The sequence below is a fragment of the Haliaeetus leucocephalus genome, unplaced genomic scaffold (assembly GCF_000737465.1).
Source record: "Haliaeetus leucocephalus isolate CR32 unplaced genomic scaffold, Haliaeetus_leucocephalus-4.0 Scaffold135, whole genome shotgun sequence".
Classification (NCBI taxonomy): domain Eukaryota; kingdom Metazoa; phylum Chordata; class Aves; order Accipitriformes; family Accipitridae; genus Haliaeetus; species Haliaeetus leucocephalus.
The window spans coordinates 891,072-911,701 of NW_010972571.1; the positions used below are offsets into that span (position 1 = coordinate 891,072).

Here is a 20,630-nt window from a genome sequence, read left to right on the forward strand (position 1 = left end):
CCTGAGGAGGAAGGAGCGGCAGAGACAACGTGTGCAGGTGGGCATCTGCTCCCCTGCTCCCCTCCACGGGCTGGGGGGGACAGCCTGCCATCTCACCACAGGCTGCAGGGGCATCCCCTCCTCCCCCGCTCCTCCTCCCCTCCTTCTTCACTGACCTTGCTGTCTGCAGAGGTGTTCCTCTCACATCCCACTCCCCTCTCTAATGCAGGTTTTCCCTTCTTAAATATATTTTCCCAGAGGCGCTACCACCATCGCTGGTGGGCTCAGCCTTGGCCAGAGGCGGCTCCAACTTGGAGCCGGGGAAGCTTCCAGCAGCTTCTCACAGGAACCACCCCTGCAGCCTCTCCCCCACTACCAACCCCCCTCCCCAAACCCAATACAAAATGACACAGAGGACACAAAAATTTAGCTTGATCTCAGAATATACCATTAATTGAATCACTTGGAATTAATGTTGCATACCAGAAAAAAAAAAAAAAAGAAACTGTAAAAATCCTGGTTTACTATTAAACTTTTGAACTCAGTCTGTCAAATTCCTTTGCAGATAAATAGAATTATTTTTGGTCAAGTGATGAAAGTTTGCATTTAATCAGGATTAATGGATATAGGGAAATCATAGAAATAGAATCAAAATTGTCTCATCAAGTGAATCACTGGAACACCTGACACCTCATTATTTTACAGAAAGGGAAAACAGCTGCAAAATTGTTTGAGGTAAACATAGAAGTCTAGTCTAAAAAAAATTATTCTTAAATTACACTACTTAGTCTACTTCTGCACAGCAATGTTTCCCTGCTGATTGCTTTATTGATTGGAGGCAAAACCTGTAGAAGGGTATGTCCTAAGACATAGATGGAACAATGGAGAGAAAGACCTCTCTGGAATTCAATTTACATCCCCTGCTTCACTCTACTGTGGTGAAATGGAGCATCTGCAAACACCTCAAAACTGTTGTAAGCAGACAGTTTATGAGCCCAGACCATGTATCTTTCCTAATGGAAGAGAATGGAGCTTGATTTCTTGTGCACGGTATTTAGAAAGGGAAATTAAAACATTTTAATTGATATTGAATTTTGAAACTTTAAGATACCAGACAGGGTGTGACATTACATGGAGCTCAGAATAAATTAAAGCAGCTTTGTGCTATGGGTTTGTTACATTTTTGTTCAGGGTCTGACTGTGATTTCTTTGCAGAGAACAGGTTATCTGCAACAACCACAAGCTGTCCAAAATATAGTAACATGCACAAACCACCTAAACAGAGATTGTTATATTAAAAACTTGCGAGTATGGAAATAAATAGGTGAAGAGAGAAAGGTTATTACACACACTAGGAACTAACAGTCTCTGTTCCTTGAGGGAATGTAAGCAACATACATGCTACTCTCCTTATCTCAGTTAGACAGAACCTCACAAATGCATGGACCTTTCCCTGTCCCTTTCGCCAGGAGAGATACGCTGTCACACGTTCGCACTTTCCAGGGTACCACCATATATCCCTTTTCCTGAGATTCTTGTCTTCAAGTGTAAATCAGTGTGAATCAACTTTTCTCAAGCGTGAATCAATGCGAACCAGCAGGCCAGGGGCTATACTTCACACCTGGAGCCTTCCCTACATTCAGCAAAAAAACCTGTAAAACCCTGGGCTTGAAGATTTTTCTTTGCATATTTTTTTACAAGATGCCTTCTCCAAGAAACCCAAGTATCTCAGAACTCAGCACAGACAGTAAAACAGTCAATTGCTTTTTAATTAAGAAGTCCATTGAAATTTAGAGGGAGAACGAAAGAGAAAGTATTCACAGGTGTATTGAAGTTACTATTCCTTAGCCAACTCTATTCTATTCAACTTCCAAACCACTTCCAATCAACTTGTTAGCGTGCACAATGCAATTAGGTGCCACAGAAATATTTAAAATTATTATATTAAGTTTAATGAGAGCAATGGCAGAGTCCTTCAGCTACTTGGTAGACTACCTTCATGCCCAGTGCCTCTAAAGAATTAAACACTCCTATATTTACTTAATTTACTTTAATTGCACATGACATTTTTTGCAGTGCAAACAATTGTAATGTTGATTTAAAAAAAAAATAAATCCGTCCTTTACTTCCATGTTCTCCCTAACATTTTCGAGGGACAAACCTTGCTTTTCAACATTTACAGCTTCCATATATGTTAGGAATGCGTTTCCTCAAATGTCCTGGAGCAGCAATGACTCCTACTTCCTTATTTACCAGAAATTATTAGATAGCTAAGATAACGAAGCCAAAGAGATACCAGTACAGGTTAAACACAAAACTATCATAGTGACCTTAAAAGTCACCTTAAATGTACAATGACATTGCAAATTCATAGTATTTTAAAACTCCAGGACAATGGCAAAATAGGAGGAATAACACTAATAGGTACTTTTTCCATGAGTTTTAATGCATATCATGTCTAAGCACTACCTTTTCCATTTTATTCTTGAACAAATTAAGGCACTGCAAATCTCACCGATAGCAGCAGCATGTAGTTCCTGACATACATCATCTGCTGCAGCTAGTATAGCCTCTTCCTACCTTTGGACTGGCAGTGCTACAAAACTAAGCCCTCAAAATGTGAGTCAACAGTATTCATTTTAAAACATAAAACTGCAATATAAAAGTGCAACACTGACTAAAGACTAATTCAGGTGTTCAGTTCTGTCTCTGTATACACAGAATTGACGTTACCAAAAAGGCACTAATACAACATTTCATTTCTGTTCCATTCAGGCAACAAAAATAGCAAGGTGAAAAACCGCACCTGGTATCTGCCAGATAACTGTCAGATGAAGCATATAGCATTGAAACCATCCGTGGTGAAACATCTGCAGTAAGAAAGGAGCTACAGCCTCAGGTGTTTTGCAGAAAGTGCCCAGGAAGCCCAAGGGTGGGCCCCACACCAAGGTACAGAGCTTTTTATGACTCCTTGGCTCCCCATGAATGCCTGGCACCACCGTTACAGAAAACGGCAGGAGACCACTTTGTACTTAGAGCATAAATGATGTTACTAGTGATCCTACAACTGTAGCTGGACTACTTATACTCCTAAAATCTTATGACAGAAATAAACACTCATCTGATCAACAAATATCCTAAGCAGACCTTAACTTCTACCCAAGAGTTCAACTGCTTTATACAGAGACAGCCTACAGATGCAAGAGACCTGATAGTCCTCAGTGAAAAAAGTATCATTTATTCTTTATCAGCAGCATAATGAGAAAGGTTAATTAAAAAAATGAACAGTATGTCATTGTTCATATGTCTCAAAGGGATGGAAAGGTGATGATGATTGACCAGGATGTAACTAAAGGTATGGGAACTGAGCATGACATCAATGGTATAGAATAAGGGGTGGATACTGTCCTGGTTTCAGCTGGGATATCGTTAACTGTCTTCCTAGTAGCTGGTACAGTGCTATGTTTTGAGTTCAGTATGTGAAGAATGTTGATAACACTGATGTTTTCAGTTGTTGCTCAGTAGTGTTTAGTCTAAAGTGAAGGATTTTTCACCTTCTCATGCCCAGGCCAGCGAGAAAGCTGGAGGGGCACAAGAAGTTGGCACAGGACACGGCCAGGGCATCTGACCCAAACTGGCCAACGGGGTATTCCATACCATGGGACGTCCCATCTAGTATAGGAACTGGGAAGTAGGGGCGGGGAATCGCCGCTCGGGGACTGGCTGGGTGTCGGTCGGCTGGTGCTGAGCAATTGCACTGCGCATCATTTGTACATTCCAATCCTTTCATTATCGCTGTTGTCATCTTATTAGTGTTATCATTATCATTATTAGTTTCTTCTTTTCTGTTCTATTAAACTGTTCTTATCTCAACCCACGGGTTTTGCTTCTTTTCCCGATTTTCTCCCCCATCCCACTGGGTGCGGGGGGGAGTGAGTGAGCGGCTGCGTGATGCTTAGTTGCTGGCTGGGGTTAAACCACGACACCTTTTTTTCCCCTACTGTCATGTATTTTTTCTCCTCAGCTGTTGGTGGAATGGGATAAACTCATGGTTCAAATACAGCTGGTCTCTATGCAGGCCATAATCATCTGAAATCTGTGTAACACCCATCTCTCTTCATTGCACTTGGCAATGCAAACATTCGTTGCACCCACACACTATGGAAGCAGCTTCTCGCATACTCTCAGCCAAACTCGGGAACATTTAAACTACACGAAACACCAAACTGATGTCATTTCCCTTTCTGGTACTTGCCTGTTTTTTTCCCCACTGCACCAAGTCTCTTCCGCTTCCCTAGGCAGTCAGAAATGACAGATAAGGGAATGCAAAGAAATGGAGTGTGAACGTAAGAGGAAATATAATTGGTTCAAGGCTCTCTACTGTCTTCAATTTTGTACAGTCATTTACAGCTGTCTAAAGCGTGTGAAACACTGGCACCCAAGTGAGTGAGTAGGCAATTAAGATTTTGTCCTCTTTCACAATCATTCTGCACAGATGTAAACTACTGGATACGTTACGAGACAGCAGTGACACACTGAGCGCTCTGGATTGAAGACCGTATCGCTCTGCTAAGAAGGATGCTGTTTTTCCGTGATGTGTCTTCACAGCTCAGTCCTGGAAGATGCTGAACCCTTGGACCCCAAACCCGCAGAAGTGCTTAAGCGCTTACTTAACATTGCAAACTCATGCCTGTAAATACTTTCATTATTTGCAGCAGGGCATTTTGTAGGCAGCGAAAGCAAGGCCCCAAAACCAGGCAAGCTCAGCCCAATATTACTAAAAGTCCACTGTTCAGCCAAACATTTTATGTTTTCACCATAAAAACGGAAACTCTTTAAACAATAGTATCAGGCAAGCCAGCATGAAGTTCTGTATTAATAAAGCTAAAATCAAGTCAAGATAAATTGAGAGTTATTTTAGAAGCTAAAACTGCCTGCAACATCTAATGCCTACATAGATTTGCTAATGAAATGCAAAACTTTTTCCTTAGGTCACAGACTGAACTTCGACCCTGTCCGTAATTGCTACCGATTGATTACCAGGTGGTTTTACTTTCGTTTTAAAGAGGTGTCTAAAACAGTTACCTCCTTTCCTTCAAGCATCAGCGTGAAGAGAAGGACTAGGATTGACAAATGGAGGTTTAATTATCCCCCAGCCTTCAATGTAGGTCACTATAAGAAGGGGTGGACTGGGGAATGCAACTAACGTAGGAAAATTGTATGGAATGGCTACAACAAACATAGGTAGCTGCAGAGTTGTGGGTGATCAGATAACGTTAAATTATGTTTTAAATCATTACCTAAAAATCATAAATATATGTTTAAAAATATTCATATTTTAATTTTCTTCTGGGCTATTTAGCAGCACATTCTATTGATTTTTTTAAAATCAGATTAAAACATAAAAGAACAGCATTCCTGTTTGTTTATTCATCTTCAGACTTTGATTATTTAAAATATTCTTAATATGTTTTAAGAGACTGAACAAAGCAGGAGAGTCATCTTTTTATTTAAGGAGTTTGCACAGACTGAAAAATTAAAAGAACTTGTATTGTTTAGAGGAAAGAAGGGCCTAAAGTCTACACATAAATTTAAGAAGTATGCATTAGTACTGCAGTTCTCAAATTAACTGCATTAACTGTAATAGTCTAAAAACAAATATGCCTTTTCTAAGCAAACATTTCTTCTGTCTTAATTTAATCTAATAAATTCTTAAAGGGTACCAACAGGACCATCCTCACAAATTGTCAGGCATAGGGCTTGTTTGTTTGCCTCTCATGACAACACATCCCAAAATACAGAGCATATTTCAACTTGTTATTCTCCGAGTTGTCTGCCAAACTGCAGATGAATTGTAAACATGAAGAACATGTTAAGCCTATTCAAGCCCACCAGAAAAAAAAATAAAATAAAAAAAAAAAAATCAAGTCTTGCACAGTAAACTCTGCTATAATTTCCTGATGTAGGTCAAAACTCAGCAGGAAATCACATTGTCTATTTTTATCCCAGTTCACTGGAAGTGCTTTACCTTTCTGTTTTCTTGATAAGCACAGCCCTGAAGATTTGTTCCTGGGGAGTTTTCTCTTTTTCATCAGTTGGTTGCACGAAAGGGTGGACAGCAGCCAAGACGAAGCCCTGCTGGTACAATTCTTGCAGCTGAGCTGGAAGATCACGCAAGGAGGAGAGCTTGATTGCAGATGATCCTGGCAACTCAGCTGGAAACAAAAAGAAATTGGTCAATAATCCTACACCGGACTATCATGTTTTTTTAAATCCAGTCTCTTCAGAGTCAAGTAAGCTTCACACTGATGTACAGTATTAACACAAAAAGTGACCTTTCCTGAAGCCCATTTTGATTTCAGCTTTTAAGCAGGCTGTCTAGGCAAAGGACTTGTATCACGTAAGAGACTGGTGCAATTAAACAAGACGTCAGATACATTAAAATGCCAAATTCACTACATAGTCTGGCAGAGATGAAGTGGAGGATTTAATAAAAACAAGGCAGTTGGTCAAAAGATATTCTAAGTTTTAGTAGTCGTCACAGTAATGCAAGTTGAGGAGAGAGAGACATGAGTCAAAAATATAAAACAAGAGAAAGGGGATAGTCAATGAAGGTAGAACATGTCAAATTCAAAAGCAATAAACAGAAGCATCCATCTACACAAAAGCTGGATTATCAGACTAAGAGATCACTGATGCAAAACACTGTTGAGACGAAATATCTACCAATATGTCTAAAGAGTACTTTGTAGGTATACTGATAACAAGAACGCTAAGAAGAGCAATGCATACCTGTAGTGATGAGAAACCTTTTAGAATAGATACTAAACCTTATACGTCATGGTTTAAGCAAACCTATACATATTAGAGATGAGGATGAGACCTAGTACATAAAAATAATCCTTCCCCAATCTGCTTACTGTAGGGTTTTATGCCTTCCTGTGAAGGATTTGATGCTGACTCCTGTCAGACACTCAACATACACACAGATACTGCAGTCAGTACAGCAATCGTCCTTATTTCCTTGGAGTCTTGTGGGCTTCGAAAGAAAATCCCATAAATCACCTAAAACAACATTCCATTCTCTTCCTCTCTCTGTCAGTAATTTTTCATACGTTTTTCATGTCTTATGTGAAAAGACATCTTTCTTTCCTGACCTTTGCCTCTTCATTTCCATCTCTCTTGGGGGATATTTATTATTTCATCCCTAACCATGCCAGAGTGTATAGGGTGGTGAAGTGCTAGATGATTTCCCCTCCCACTAAAACCAATAGGGACGGGATGTTGTAAGAAACACGGCAGAGGTTCACAGCACCTTGCGGTCCTTCTTTAAAAAAAAGCACTGGAGAACAGTTTGTATGAAAGACACCAGCTATGCAAAATAAGGTTTCATTGCACTGCTTTTTTCATCAAACTGTGTGGCTACCCTTTATGAATAATGAAAGAGGTTATCAAAAAACTAATAAATATTCAAAACCAATAATACAGAGGAATAATTTAAATAATAATAATAGTAGAATAGCTGTGCTTGGTATGCTTTTTCTTCATATAAGACCATGTTCCAGAAGAGGATAATGGAACTTTTTGACCAAGAACTGTAAGATGCAGAATTTTTATTATTTTTGCAAATAAAATGAGAAATTCAAGGAACGTGTACATTGACAGACAATAAGGCTCTACCTTCTACAACAGCATACAAATCACTTCAGAGTCATAAAAAGAGATGGCACAATGAATAATGCATAATAAATAATAAAACCGACTGTTACTTACTGGACCCGACTAGGGATCAAAATGGGGAAACCCAGATTTTAGAACTACTTTTTCCCTCTTGTGGCTCAGAGACTCAAAAAATTTTAGACTACGCTGCAAATAATTTAATTAATTAAAAGAATATGAAAACCAAAATACCTTTCTAAATGAGGGGTTTACTTGAATACAATGGAATGACTAAACACTATTCAGTAATGTTAATTCTGGCAATGGTGCTCCAGTTTTTAACAATCATCTATGAATACTGATGCTTGCCTTGCATATGTACCTAGTATATGGAGCCTTCCAAGGATACCTTGGTAAAACTAGTAGAAAGTCTAGTCATTAACATGGGAGAGTGATTCCTTCCTCCTAAAAGCTAAACATGAGGGGAAAGTGTGAAAACACATGTAACTGGAGCCTTGGGATGTACACCTGATGGCTAAAAAAGAAAGGTAATAGAAAACAGAGCTGGGAGGGATCATCCAGCTAGTCTACCCTATTACCTAGAGGCAGGATCAGTTCTAGTTTAGCTATTTCTCACAGTATTTCTCATCTATTTTTAAAAACCTTTACTATTGGAGAGTCCACAAGACCCCTAAGTCACGTATCAGTACTTCTCTATTCTTACCTTTCAAAACCCTTTCCTAGCACCTGGTCTAAATTTCCCTCTCTGAAATTCAAGATTGCTACTTCCTCACTAGACTATTTCTTTCCTGCATCAGCATTTTACAATTCCTAATACCTGTCACGCCTTTATCTTACCTTCTTTAGACTGTATGAACTTAGTTCTTTCAGTGTTTCCTGTTCCCTTGTGTTTTCTAGATTTCTAAATAATTTTTGATGGTTTTTTCCTGATTATCTTCAATTGCTCCACATCTTTCTTCAAGTATAGTACCTAAGCCTCACCACAGTGATCCAGCGCAAGCCTCATCACTGCTTTGCAGAATGGAAAAGCTCTTTCACGCTTATAATGCATCCCATGTCAGTGTCCTGGTTTCAGCTGGGATAGAGTTAATTGTCTTCCGAGTAGCTGGTACAGTGCTATGTTTTGAATTCAGTATGAGAAGAATGTTGATAAGACGCTGATGTTTTCAGCTGTTGCTAAGTAGTGTTTAGACTATAGTCAAGGATTTTTCAGCTGCTGATGCCCAGCCAGCAAGAAAGCTGGAGGGGCACAAGAAGTTGGGAGGTGGCACAGCCAGGGCAGCTGACCCAAACTGGCCAAAGGGGTATTCCATACCATGTGATGTCATGCCCAGTATATAAAGTGGGGGAGTGGGGCTCGGGGGAATTGCTGCTCGAGGACTAGCTGGGCGTCGGTCAGCAGGTGGTGAGCAATTGCACTGTGCATCATTTGTATATTCCAATGCTTTTATTTTTATTATTGTCATTTTATTGTTGTTGTTATTATCATTATTAGTTTCTTCTTTTCTGTTCTATTGAACTGTTCTTATCTCAACCCACGAGTTTTACTTTTTTTTTCCCAGTTCTCTCCCCCATCCCACTGGGTGGGGGGGGGGAGGGGCAGTGAGTGAGCAGCTGCGTGGTGCTTAGTTGCTGGCTGAGGTTAAACCACGACAGTCAGTTTAGATCATTTGGGGAACAAAAAAGGAAATTCTTTTCCCCACAACTAACAGTGGCCAAATGACCCTGCCCTTAGTGAATTCTAGAATGTTTTTCTTTACATTTTCAGGAGCTATTCTGGATTCTGACCTCCATAGCGCAAACAGCACTTCTCAGATCTGTAAACCTCAATAAACATATTCAGCAGTCTATTGCTGGAATAGTTAATGAAAATGGTGAATTTTAACAGACTCTGGACAGAAACATTTTAAGCCTTACGGTTAATACATCTTTTCAGTCTGATGACGAACTACTGCTAATTTCTCCTTGGACTAGAGATCCTTCAAAAAGAAAAAACAGTTCCTGTTACACAGCTGATGCCCACAAGGTCTCCACGAGTTTCCTGGGTCTACAGACCTGTGCTGTGCATTCTTATTACCCTCCCACAGACAGACTGGTTTGTGTGATGCAGATTCCTCCCCAGAAATCCCTGCTACTCATCATCCTCTGGATATTTTATAAGTTATTTGTTCCAGTATCTTTCTGGGCATTAATTTAGGCTAACAATCATACAGTTCGCTTTAAAAGTAGGTTGAAAAAGGACATCACATTTTCCTGGAGAGTCACATGCATCCTTCAACAGTCTTCAAATTTAAATAAGATTTCAATTATTTCTTCAGCTAATTCCTCTAAGGTGCATACCTGTAGGTTCAACCTACTTGAAAACACCTAACTTATAAAACCAGCTGTCGATCTAGTCTTTCCTTACTTTACCTTAGAAAAATGCTAACCTTTTCAGAAAACCTTACAGAATAAAATCCATTAAAAATTTTTGGTTTAGTTGTTAAAGAGAATTCTAATCATGCCACTTTCAAAAGAAAAAGGAAAACCAAAATTGTGTACAACAGGGACTTGTCTAAGATAAAAGAGCAAATGAAAAAAACAAATAAAATCTTGTGTAATTCCAGTGTTTATTATAGGCCTCTATTTTGCCAAAAGATAAAGCTGAATTCTTTTAGCAGCCTCCATGTTGCTCTTGAAATGCAGTTAGCTCTAAGTTTTATATTCTACTCCATGTTTCCTTATTTATTGTTGCACTTCACAACTTGACCTCAAAAGATTCCTTTGTTTATTCTGTCTACATCTAGACGAGTGTGTATGAAACTTGTAAATGACAGATGCTGTGTTTTTCAATTTTGCGAAGGCTGAAAGTGGAAATAGAGGCACTGGCTGCTTTTGGAACTGATTACCAGGCAAATTAGTTTGTTGCCTGACTGATAATTGAAGCTGAAAACACTTCCAGTAATGCTCAGATACATACAGAAAACTACAGCTTAGAGATCCTTCAAAAAGAAAAGAAAGTTTGCGTTACACAACTGATACCCTTAAGGTGACTTTCCTGGGTCTAGGGCCGTGTGTATTCTTTGCTGCTAATGGAAAAACCTGACCAAACACTCACGCTGTCGCCATCTTGCCACAGAAAAATCAATAAAAGGATTGAGTTGACATAAAAATCTACAGGTTGAGTCATGTATATTTGAAAGGAGTCACCTCTGGAGGTCCAAAAAACAATTTATGGGAAACAGATGAAGGTGGTGCAGTCTGCCACAGGGATCCTGAGGGAATGAGAGCAGGGTAAGAAATATGGTTGGGGACACAGGTACTGAGGAGAACTGATTCCTCCTTCTGTGTTAAGGAGCTCCTCTTTCCTGCCCGATGGATCATCCAGGGCTGCTACCACAGAGATCAAGGAGCCACTGATCAGCTTGAAACCAAAGCATCTCATATGACCTCTGACAATTGCGCTATGGTCCATGCTAAAGAGGTAGATGTATCCTGATCAAATATTAAGAGAAAAGACAGTTACAGCAACTGTCTACAAGTAGGCTAATTTTTCTATATTAAAACAATAGATTTGAGTACCTTTGAGATGCTATAATCCAATACTTCCAAATAAAAAAGGTACATTATGCTTTATAAAATAAAGAATGGATTCACCTATTAGCCCGTGCTTAATAACGACAATCAACTACACTACATCTTTATGTAATATATATACTCAACAGAATCAGATGCTTTTAACTCTATTCTATTTGATAACCAGCACTTTTTACTTCCTGCTAGTTATGTTTATCACAAAGCTAAAACAAACTTTATTGTTTTTTAATGTCTTTCTACTTGAATGATAGCTATGCTCCAGGAAAAATAAAATGTTAAATGCCAAAATGGCATTTATTTAATTTCTCTTTACTGAAATGGTCAAATTCAGGGTCAAATTTAGGTCTTAGTTTCTCGGTGCTTATCCTTAATAGTTTATTTAAAAGGACAAGCAAGTTCTACTTGAATTTCTACTCTCAATTTCTATCATCCTGTGTTAGGTGTTTGCTTACTCCAACAAAACAAATTAAATGTTGGTATTTTTCAGTCTTCGTTTTAACACGTTTTCCTGATTAAGCTTTTATGCTCTTATTCCAGTCACAGCTGTTAAAGACTGATGGAGGCCTTAATGGCAGTTCACATTACACATGAAAATGTTCCACAAAAATATTGGACTCCTTTTAACTAGTTTCCGTTTCCTTTTAGAGATTTTACATTCACCTGCATTTTCAAAGTAAAGTTCAAAGCCTTTTGCATTAAATCAATCAAAGATCAAATTGGTGTGTAACATAGATCATACACACTCTCTGTCTATACTGGGTACAGAAGAAAGTACTTTGCACCAATACATGCCCAAAATGTGGTGTATAATGGGGTCTGAAACAAAAAAAAGGAAGACTGGCAAACCAACAGACCCACACTATTAAGCGATGCAGCAACTCAGTCCCCGGGTAGCTGCAAACACAACACTATTTCATAGAATCACAGAATAGTTTGGGTTGGAAGGGACCTTTAAAGGTCATCTACTCCAACCCCCCTGCAGTAAGCAAGGACATCTTCAACTAAATCAGGTCGCTCAGAGCCCCCGTCCAACCTGACCTTGAACATTTCCAGGGATGGGGCATCTACCACCTCTCTGGTCAACCTGTTCCACTGTTTCACCACACTCATTACAAAAAATTTCTTCCTTACATCTAGTCTAAATCTACCCTCTTTTAGATTAAAACCATTACCCTTTGTCCTATTGCTACAGGCCCTGCTAAAAAGTTTGTCCCTGTCTTTCTTATAAGCCCCCTTTAAGTGCTGAAAAGCCCCAATAAGCTCTCCCTGGAGCCTTCTCTTCTCCAGGCTGAACAACGCCAACTCTCTCAGCCTTTCCTCGTAGGAGAGGTGTTCTATCCCTCTGATCACTTTTGTGGCCCTCCTCTGGACCCGCTCCAACAGGTCCATGTCTTTCCTGTGCTGAGGGCTCCAGAGCCGGACGCAGTACTGCAGGTGGGGTCTCACCAGAGCGGAGTAGAGGGGCAGGACCACCTCCCTCGACCTGCTGGCCACGCTGCTTTTGATGCAGCCCAGGATATGGTTGGCCTTCTGGGCTCGTGAGCGAACATTGCCAGCTCATGTCCAGCTTTTCATCCACCAGTACCCCCAAGTCCTTCTTGACAGGACTGTTCTCAATCCCTTCATCCCCCAGCCTGTATTGATACTGGGGGTTGCCCTGACCCAGGTGCAGGACCTCACACTTGGCCTTGTTGAACCTCATGAGGTTCACATAGGCCCACTTCTTGATCTTGTCCAGGTCCTTCTGGATGGCATCCCATCCCTCAGGCATGTCAACCACCCCACTCAGCTTGGTGTTGTCTGCAAACTTGCTGAGGGTGCACGCGATCCCACTATGCCATTTGATCAGGCTTAATACACATCAGCAGGCTCAGACCCTTCAAGAAATACAACTGTAACTGTTTTCTTTTCCGAAGTGCAGGATGAGGCCATTCCCCAGACAATGGTTGTTCCTGTGAGCCATTCCCATTTGAGGCACCCAGAGCCAGTGAGCCACTCGTGCTCCTCCTCGTGCCTCCTCCCTTCCAGCACCGCAAACCTTGCAGGCCCTTCTGCAAAGCTACAGCTGCTGCAGGTGACTCAAGGAAAGGATGATGTCCTCGCATCTCCTCCCCAGGAGAGCTCAGGGCTTTATGGAGCTCTCCTCAGAAGAGGGAGATGGCTGACAAAAGGGCCGCAAGGGCAACCACAGCACAGCTCTCCCTCTCCCCACTGCTGGCTCAAAGGCAGGCAGTCACCCCTGCGCAGGGTTGTGCCCGTGAGCTAGAAAGGAGCAAACATTCGGGCATGCTACGCACTTTGTCACTCCTACTTGCTACTTCCACACAGCTCCCTACCCAGCATGAATTTTTTGCTGCTGTCTTTCTAACGCACCCAGATCTCCCTCCTGCACTCTGCAGAGCATGTAGAAGACCACCTGAAAGAATATGAATAGTAGCCAGGCATTAGTGTCTACAGTCCTTAACAGATCTAGCAACAAGCATGTAAGATGAAAACAAGGTACAAGCAAAATTATGGTCATATGGTAATACAGTCATTACCCCAACACCATCTACTGACATCCTGCAGGGCTTTATAATAGAACTGGCTATTTACCTCCTGCCTTTAGTGACCACCTCGTAGAAAATGGCATTAGCTTGCTCTGTTGTGCCTCACACATCCCACCAAGGTGGTTGTAATTGCATGTCTGCTGGCAGGAAACTAAATAGCAACAACAAATGGAGACAATAATGTGGGAAGAAAGTATATCACCGAGCACGTGTGTGAACAAATGCATAAATCTGGCCCAAGTCCACAAAATTTCCCATGCTTTCACACAGGGCACTTCCCGAGCATGTTTATGATTGTTTATAACAGTTCTGATCATTTTGTAGAATACCAAAGTAAGCACATTCTTAATTTAATATTAATTCCTTTCCAGCAACTTTAATTTAATTTGAAGAAATCAAATCTACAGCAGACTAAGTTCTAGTAGAGCAAAACATTGCCTTTGCATTAGGGCCAGTCAAAAAATTTAACTAGAAAGTTTACCATCAGAAGATGCAGTCTCACCTACATTAAAATATTTCGTAGGAACATGTCAAACGCAACAAAGTTTTTCATTTGGATAACGTTCAGAGGGTTAAATAAAAGTAATGCATTAATGTTTTATGTGATCAAAGTGGTTAAACAAGCAGCATACTTTCAGTAGTTCTGTGAATTTCCATTCCTGTTGAAACTTTTTAATTACCTGTATTACTAGAATTGTGATTTCTTGTTGGAAGGCATAACTGCAGTGACAGAAGGCACGCACTCACAACAATTAGGATACACAGACAAACCAGTGCCGCTCCAAGCAGATAGTTTCTGCAAGCTGAACTCTCACTGCTAAATGAAGAACCATCCTGCCAGGTCTCTTTCTGATTTGCCAAAGTCCTCCAGTTTACCTGTGCAGGCTCCTTTAAAAAGTTCCAAATTATGCAAATTTATTCATTTTATGGTATACTTTGCTAGATGACAAAAATCACCTCTGAAATGGAATTTGTAGCATTTCTAAGCTTTCCAAATCACTATATCCTGTTGTCAATAAAAAGCTGCATGTGCTGACTCTTCAAGGAGTTAAAAAGCAGAAATAGCAATCTACATATTTCTATCCAAACCAACTGAGAACAACCTTGAGATTACTGTTTTTATTCTTAATCAAGAACAGATGAACAAAGTAGGTTGCATGCATTATATTAGGGTTTTTTTTTCTATATTCATGAGATAGTTAATAAGTATAAATCTGATAGAAGCCTAGTTTCCAAACTGAAAAATGTCAAGAGGATTTCAAAACTTTTAAGGGAAAGGGAGGAGAAAGAAGTCAACAGTAGTAACTGTGGCTGAATACATGCACCATGATCTCATGTACGTTTTTCATGATACACTGAAAACTGCGATTAAAATCAAAGACTTGGCGCGACTCAGACAAACAAGAAGATAAAACTGCCATTGAAGTATTATAAGAAAAGTGGGTTTTTTTCCCCAATTCACAAGATAATTGCTGTAAGTGCATATCAAAAGTGCCTATCACACCAGGAGAAATAACTGGAAATGAGAGAGAATGTTTAAAAGTTTGCATTTTATAAATTCAGCCTTCAACACAAAGATCTAAATTCACTGACATATCCAATAACCTCAGGAAGAAAGGTTTGGATTTATCAAGATGGCTCTTACTCCCCAAGCCAACCTGTGCAACAGAGAACTGATAGTCTCCAGGGAAACCAAAATCCTCTTGACAGGTCATGCCTGTATATATTTTATACATAACACTTTGTATTATATATACAGAAAAGGACAGATAGCTTTATAAATGCTTGAAGGCTGTACTCAAATGTTACCTGCTGGTTTCTGTTTCTTTTCACCTTGAATCTCCAGTGTTTCACATGTATTTTCCCCTTCTGCTGTAATAGGTGTTACCAGTGTTTCTTGTAAAATCTTATTTAGGATGATACTGTGTGCCAAGTTTGTTTGATTTTTTTAAAAGCTAGAAATGGACTTTTTTCCAATCCTGTCGCTAAAGTCCATATTACCCTATTTCAGATGTTCTCATTTCCTGACTGCATCAACCAATAACATTCCCTTTCTTCAAAAGGCAGTGGTCCATACTAAACACTTAATTTTTTAAATTATAATAAGTAAAGTATCATAGTGACTTTCATCTTTTTATCTTTTTCCTGGCTTGAAATATTTTATTTTTTAGATAAAGAGAAGACATTTTCAAATTATGTGTGTTTTTCATTTGGAAGATAAAAGTGTAACTTTTCAGTGTTCTTTTGGTGCTCCTTTAAATGAAACTCCCCTATTTGGGAAACCCTGTAATTTTTCCTAAATGTCTGTTAAATTGTTTTCAGCTTTACTGGCAAAACTAAATAAATATTAAAGCAGCCAAAAATATAACATGCATTGTATAACTAGGCAAGCAGTGTTACTTCAAGGTATATTCTCAATTAGATTTTAGCCCCAGGTTTGATTATGTTTGGAAAAAGGAAGTTGGGTAAGAGAATGCTACATGATGAAATTCAATATAAAGAGGAGATATTCAGGGGCAGGTAGATTAAATTCAGAGGAAAGGGAGATATAATGCATTTGCTTTTTTTTTAAAACACATTACCCTGTAGTGATCCTGAGACAAACACTTCCATGGGCACCTATACAAGACCCAGAACACAAAACAGCTGTTAGATTACAAACGGAAACAAAACCGAACCACCTAACTCCATCGAACTTTGGAGGAAAACTCCAAATTTTAAAAAGGAACAAAAAGGAAACAAGATCTGTCTTCACTTCCAATCCTTAGGCCTGCTTGGAGAACTACAATGAAAAACGCAATGCAGAACATACTCCAGGAAGTATTTACCATTCCTCTCAGCTCTCGTCCCCCATACTTCTACTTTTTGTTCAACTGCATTGATAATGGCAACATATTCCCATCACTGCAAATTGCAAGAATACTTCTGTTAGGGTATGTGCATTTCATGTGAAGAGTCTGTGTCTGTACACAAGCAGGATTTAAGTTTTACTGTCACAGCAGACTTCATATCACCCTCACACATTTTGCTCTCAGTGCCACTGTTGAGCTGTACTTGGGAGATCTCAGCTACCCCATAGCATCGAAGGGAGCAACCCAGTTGTAACTAAAGCTTTTCTGATATTAGCAGCAAAACAGGCCTGAAGAGGAAGATCTTGTGATCCAAATCCTCACTGTTTAAAATTATCACAGGAAACCCTCTCTCCGATGACATACTTAATGTGCGAAGATTTGCGTGTGAATGTATGAAATACAGCGTGGCAGTAATCCCTATCAAGCAATTTCCCCAATGGTTTAATATGGCGTGTGGAAGAGCCATGTATTACCCCACCTATGATTTTTAGAATGACCACATAAACTGATTCTGGAAGATATAAAGCTAGAACCACCAAACAGATCAGCTACTTTGCAACGAATTAGGCAATTTCATCCTTCAAAAATGAGGTAATGGAGAGTTACAGCTATACCAAAGAGGACCTACTTTGCAATCAATACATTATTGGATTTGCCAACTCTATTGGTACACAAAGGTGGTTAAAGATCTGATTCAACTCAGTACTAGATAAAACACTTTTGGCTGACTTTTTCTACCTGTATCACTGTATGTAGTGCTATTATACAAATTCCTACTCAAGTTTTTTTCCATTAGCGTAGCTAATGAAGAGTAATTCCCACTAATGAGGCTTTTGTTCTCCAACCTCACTGCTCCTAGCCTCAAATTTCCCTTCTCTTTTCTTCCCACCCCTTGGATTCCTCAAATGGATGAGAAACAGTGATTCTGTGGCTATGTTGGAGCGATGCACTGGTTTGCTGGCCAGCAAGCTGTCACCGAGAGTGTGCATGGCTTGGTTCTCCTCACCTTTTTCACTGATCAATACAGGTCTCTGTCCTCTACCCAACTGCCAGCTTCCACAAAATTAGGAGCAGCCCAATTGTCTTTAAAATTTTCTAGAAAATTGGTTTGAAATTGTGCAGTTAGAATTATTTGGAGGAATGAGACAGGCAGACTGTGAGCCTTTTTTAACTCTCGTTTCCCTAGGAAACTGGTTCAGAAACAAAACAGAAAAACCCAGTGCACTACCACCTTCAAACCCTCTGAAAAAAAAATCCTTCAAAAATAAGGACCTGAAAAGAAAATCCTGCAAAAGGTATTATGGGATATTGCCTTCTGTAACACCTCTAACGGCATATTTAACAGCAATAAGGCTTTCACAGAATACTGAAAACTACTAGCAAGCAATAGTTCACCACTGGCACCTAAAAGAAGTATGTCACTGCCAAATACACCACATCACTTCAACTTGGCAAGAACACTTGATAGAAAGCCAAAGAGTAGTGGAAAAGGCTGTTAAAAGTTAACAAAGCACTTCCCAAAAGTACTGTTTTGTTTTTTTAAGCAAGTCTGCTAGCGCATGGGTGATGGATTTACTAAAGAAAAAAGTTTTTCTTGGCAAAAAACCCCTGCTTTTTTTTGCTTAGAGCAAATTTTCCTGTCACTCTCCAGAATTTGAACTCCTACTCCCTCGTTTCAGAAAAATGTGGCCAGTTTCTGTTTTCAAGTGAAGAATTCCCACACAGTAATACTGATAGCATGCAAATCTATTGTTTAATATGGGTCATGGGAAAATGGCCACAAATTCATGCATCATTAGAATGGAACGACCAAAGCTAAATTATAACAATTTTTTTTATTATTTTGCAATAAAATGGTTGTTGTTGCTATTTTGTTTGCAAAGAGTAGCAGAGTATTTCTCCATATGCTTATGAGAAGGCATCATTTTACCTTTATTTCTCAGTGTAGTTCCGTCAGAGAAAGTGCTGCATCTAAAACATTTAGTGGAAATGAAAAGGCAGAAGAAGCAGAGACACCTTACCTTCAAAGCTGCCAAAGAATGAGTTAATGAAGTTATTATAATCTAATCCCAAAGTAGTAAGTATATGCAATAAGGATGTAACAGATGCCCTGTCCAACAGGGACAGAATTCTTTCATGGTATGAAGGTGGTAATTAAAAAGCATTATGCAGACAATCTTAAGATCTAAGACTTTCCTTACCCCCTGGATAGGATCCTTTTCGGGTTAGTGACATCAAAAAATCAGTTTCACAAATGCACATTCTTACTGATTAAATAATAAAATACAGAAGCAAATAAGCAGGTCAATTTCTCAGTTCCCTTTACAAAGAATAGAAAATAAACTTTATAGGTGGCACACTGGTCTATGACAATGAATGTTCACAGCCAGAGTACAACAACAGAACTGTTCACTATTACTCTTGTCAGCCACTGCTAGCACAGGCAATACCTCAGGAGCAAAACATGTGAATGCATGCAAAGCACTGTGCCTCTATGCCTTGGCTAATACTGTTTTCTCACTGTTCCTAATAATGCAACCCAAAGAGAGGTCACAAGCAGCCTCACATGGCTCTAACTTGTAATCATATGACAACCCACGTTCAAGACACTTTCACTTCTCTCCATTCCTAAGTGTATTCTGCAAAACAGACAATCATTTCTAAGTCCTTTTAGGTCAAGAAGGGTCAGACCTACTACTGGCTAATAATGAAATATCACTGATAAAATAGCCTGAGTTTTCACCAATGGTTCTGCAAGGGTTCCCTGGAAGTATCTGTTGATGAGCAAACCAATTTTTCCCCAAAATATACAATAATAAAAAACCTAAACAAACAACAAAGCCTACAAGTAGTGCAAGAGTGCAGCTTGAAAAAACAAAAAACTTGTTCATATATTCAGTGAACATGTGGTGAAGAACAATGAAAATAATCCCACAGAATATGTACAATTTTATCTATTTGATCATTTGAAAGGCTTCATCAACGCATTCAACCCAGCTGGAAAAATCGGGTAGAAGAAGGACTGCAGAGAAAGACAGATGCTGCATCTGAGCTGAGCATTCCTAAGTAAATAAACAACAAAAACAAAACAAAACAAAAAAGCAATTCTGACACAGTTCCAAACTTTATGAGACAATAACTTAACAAAAGACCATTTATTCTGTCACTCTCTTTTTGTTCCTTTGTTTTGTGATTTGAGATAAAAGTAGATGCTAATTTTTTTTGCTTACTAATAATCTGTACAATAATTGCTAGTGTATTAACCCATGCAATTTGGCACTATTTGTCAATTCTTGTATCAGTTGTTATTAAGAAATTCAGGAAACAAAAGAACACCAATAGAGGGCTTAGCAACCGAGGAACTACAGTAGTGGACTGCTGTTTATATATATTTCACCAGTAACCATGTCTTACCTATCTCTAACTTTCTCAAAATTCCATCTATTTATTTGTAAACCTCATACTTAATTCTCTTTCAGATTTAAGGCCTTTTATCAATTCATTTGGAAACGCATGGCATCTTTAGGACTTCTCACATCCTTGGTGTTTTTAATTTTTTATGTGCCACATAGTACACAAAAGCCTCTGTATTCTCAGACTGAGATGAACTCTTTCAACTGATGACTGTTAAACAGAGGCAGGCAATATTTTTGCAGTTCTTAACTCACCTGATGACTGTCAAGCTTGTCTTCCGTGTGTTGATCAAGAGCTGCAGCTCACAGCAAAGGCTTAATGAGATTCTCTTCCCCTTGAAAGGACTATTTCTTTCAAGAAGAATCTGTAGCTAATCACTGCAAGTCTCAAGTTGAGAGGATGATTATTTGGGAGGAGAAGGAAAGGAAGGAAGCTGAGAGTTCTTTATGATTTCAGCTCCATTTATATGAAATAAGCAGGTTTTGCAAAAACCAATTGGCTGGAAAGCCTTAAACTTGCCATTCCTGTACAAGACCTTATCACAATGCATGCGTTACTATTTACCAGTAAGAGTCATACC

At 39.3% G+C, this 20,630-nt stretch overlaps 1 protein-coding gene across 1 annotated transcript in view; it reads right to left on the reverse strand.

Annotated features, from left to right (window-relative positions):
* Positions 1-20,630, reverse strand: part of RFTN1 (raftlin, lipid raft linker 1) — an 83,477-nt gene that overhangs the window by 49,500 nt on the left and 13,347 nt on the right. Inside the window, exon 2 of the mRNA XM_010585909.1 lies at positions 6,008-6,194. Coding sequence (XP_010584211.1) covers positions 6,008-6,194 — 187 coding nt within the window. The remainder of the gene's footprint in view (positions 1-6,007; positions 6,195-20,630) is intronic.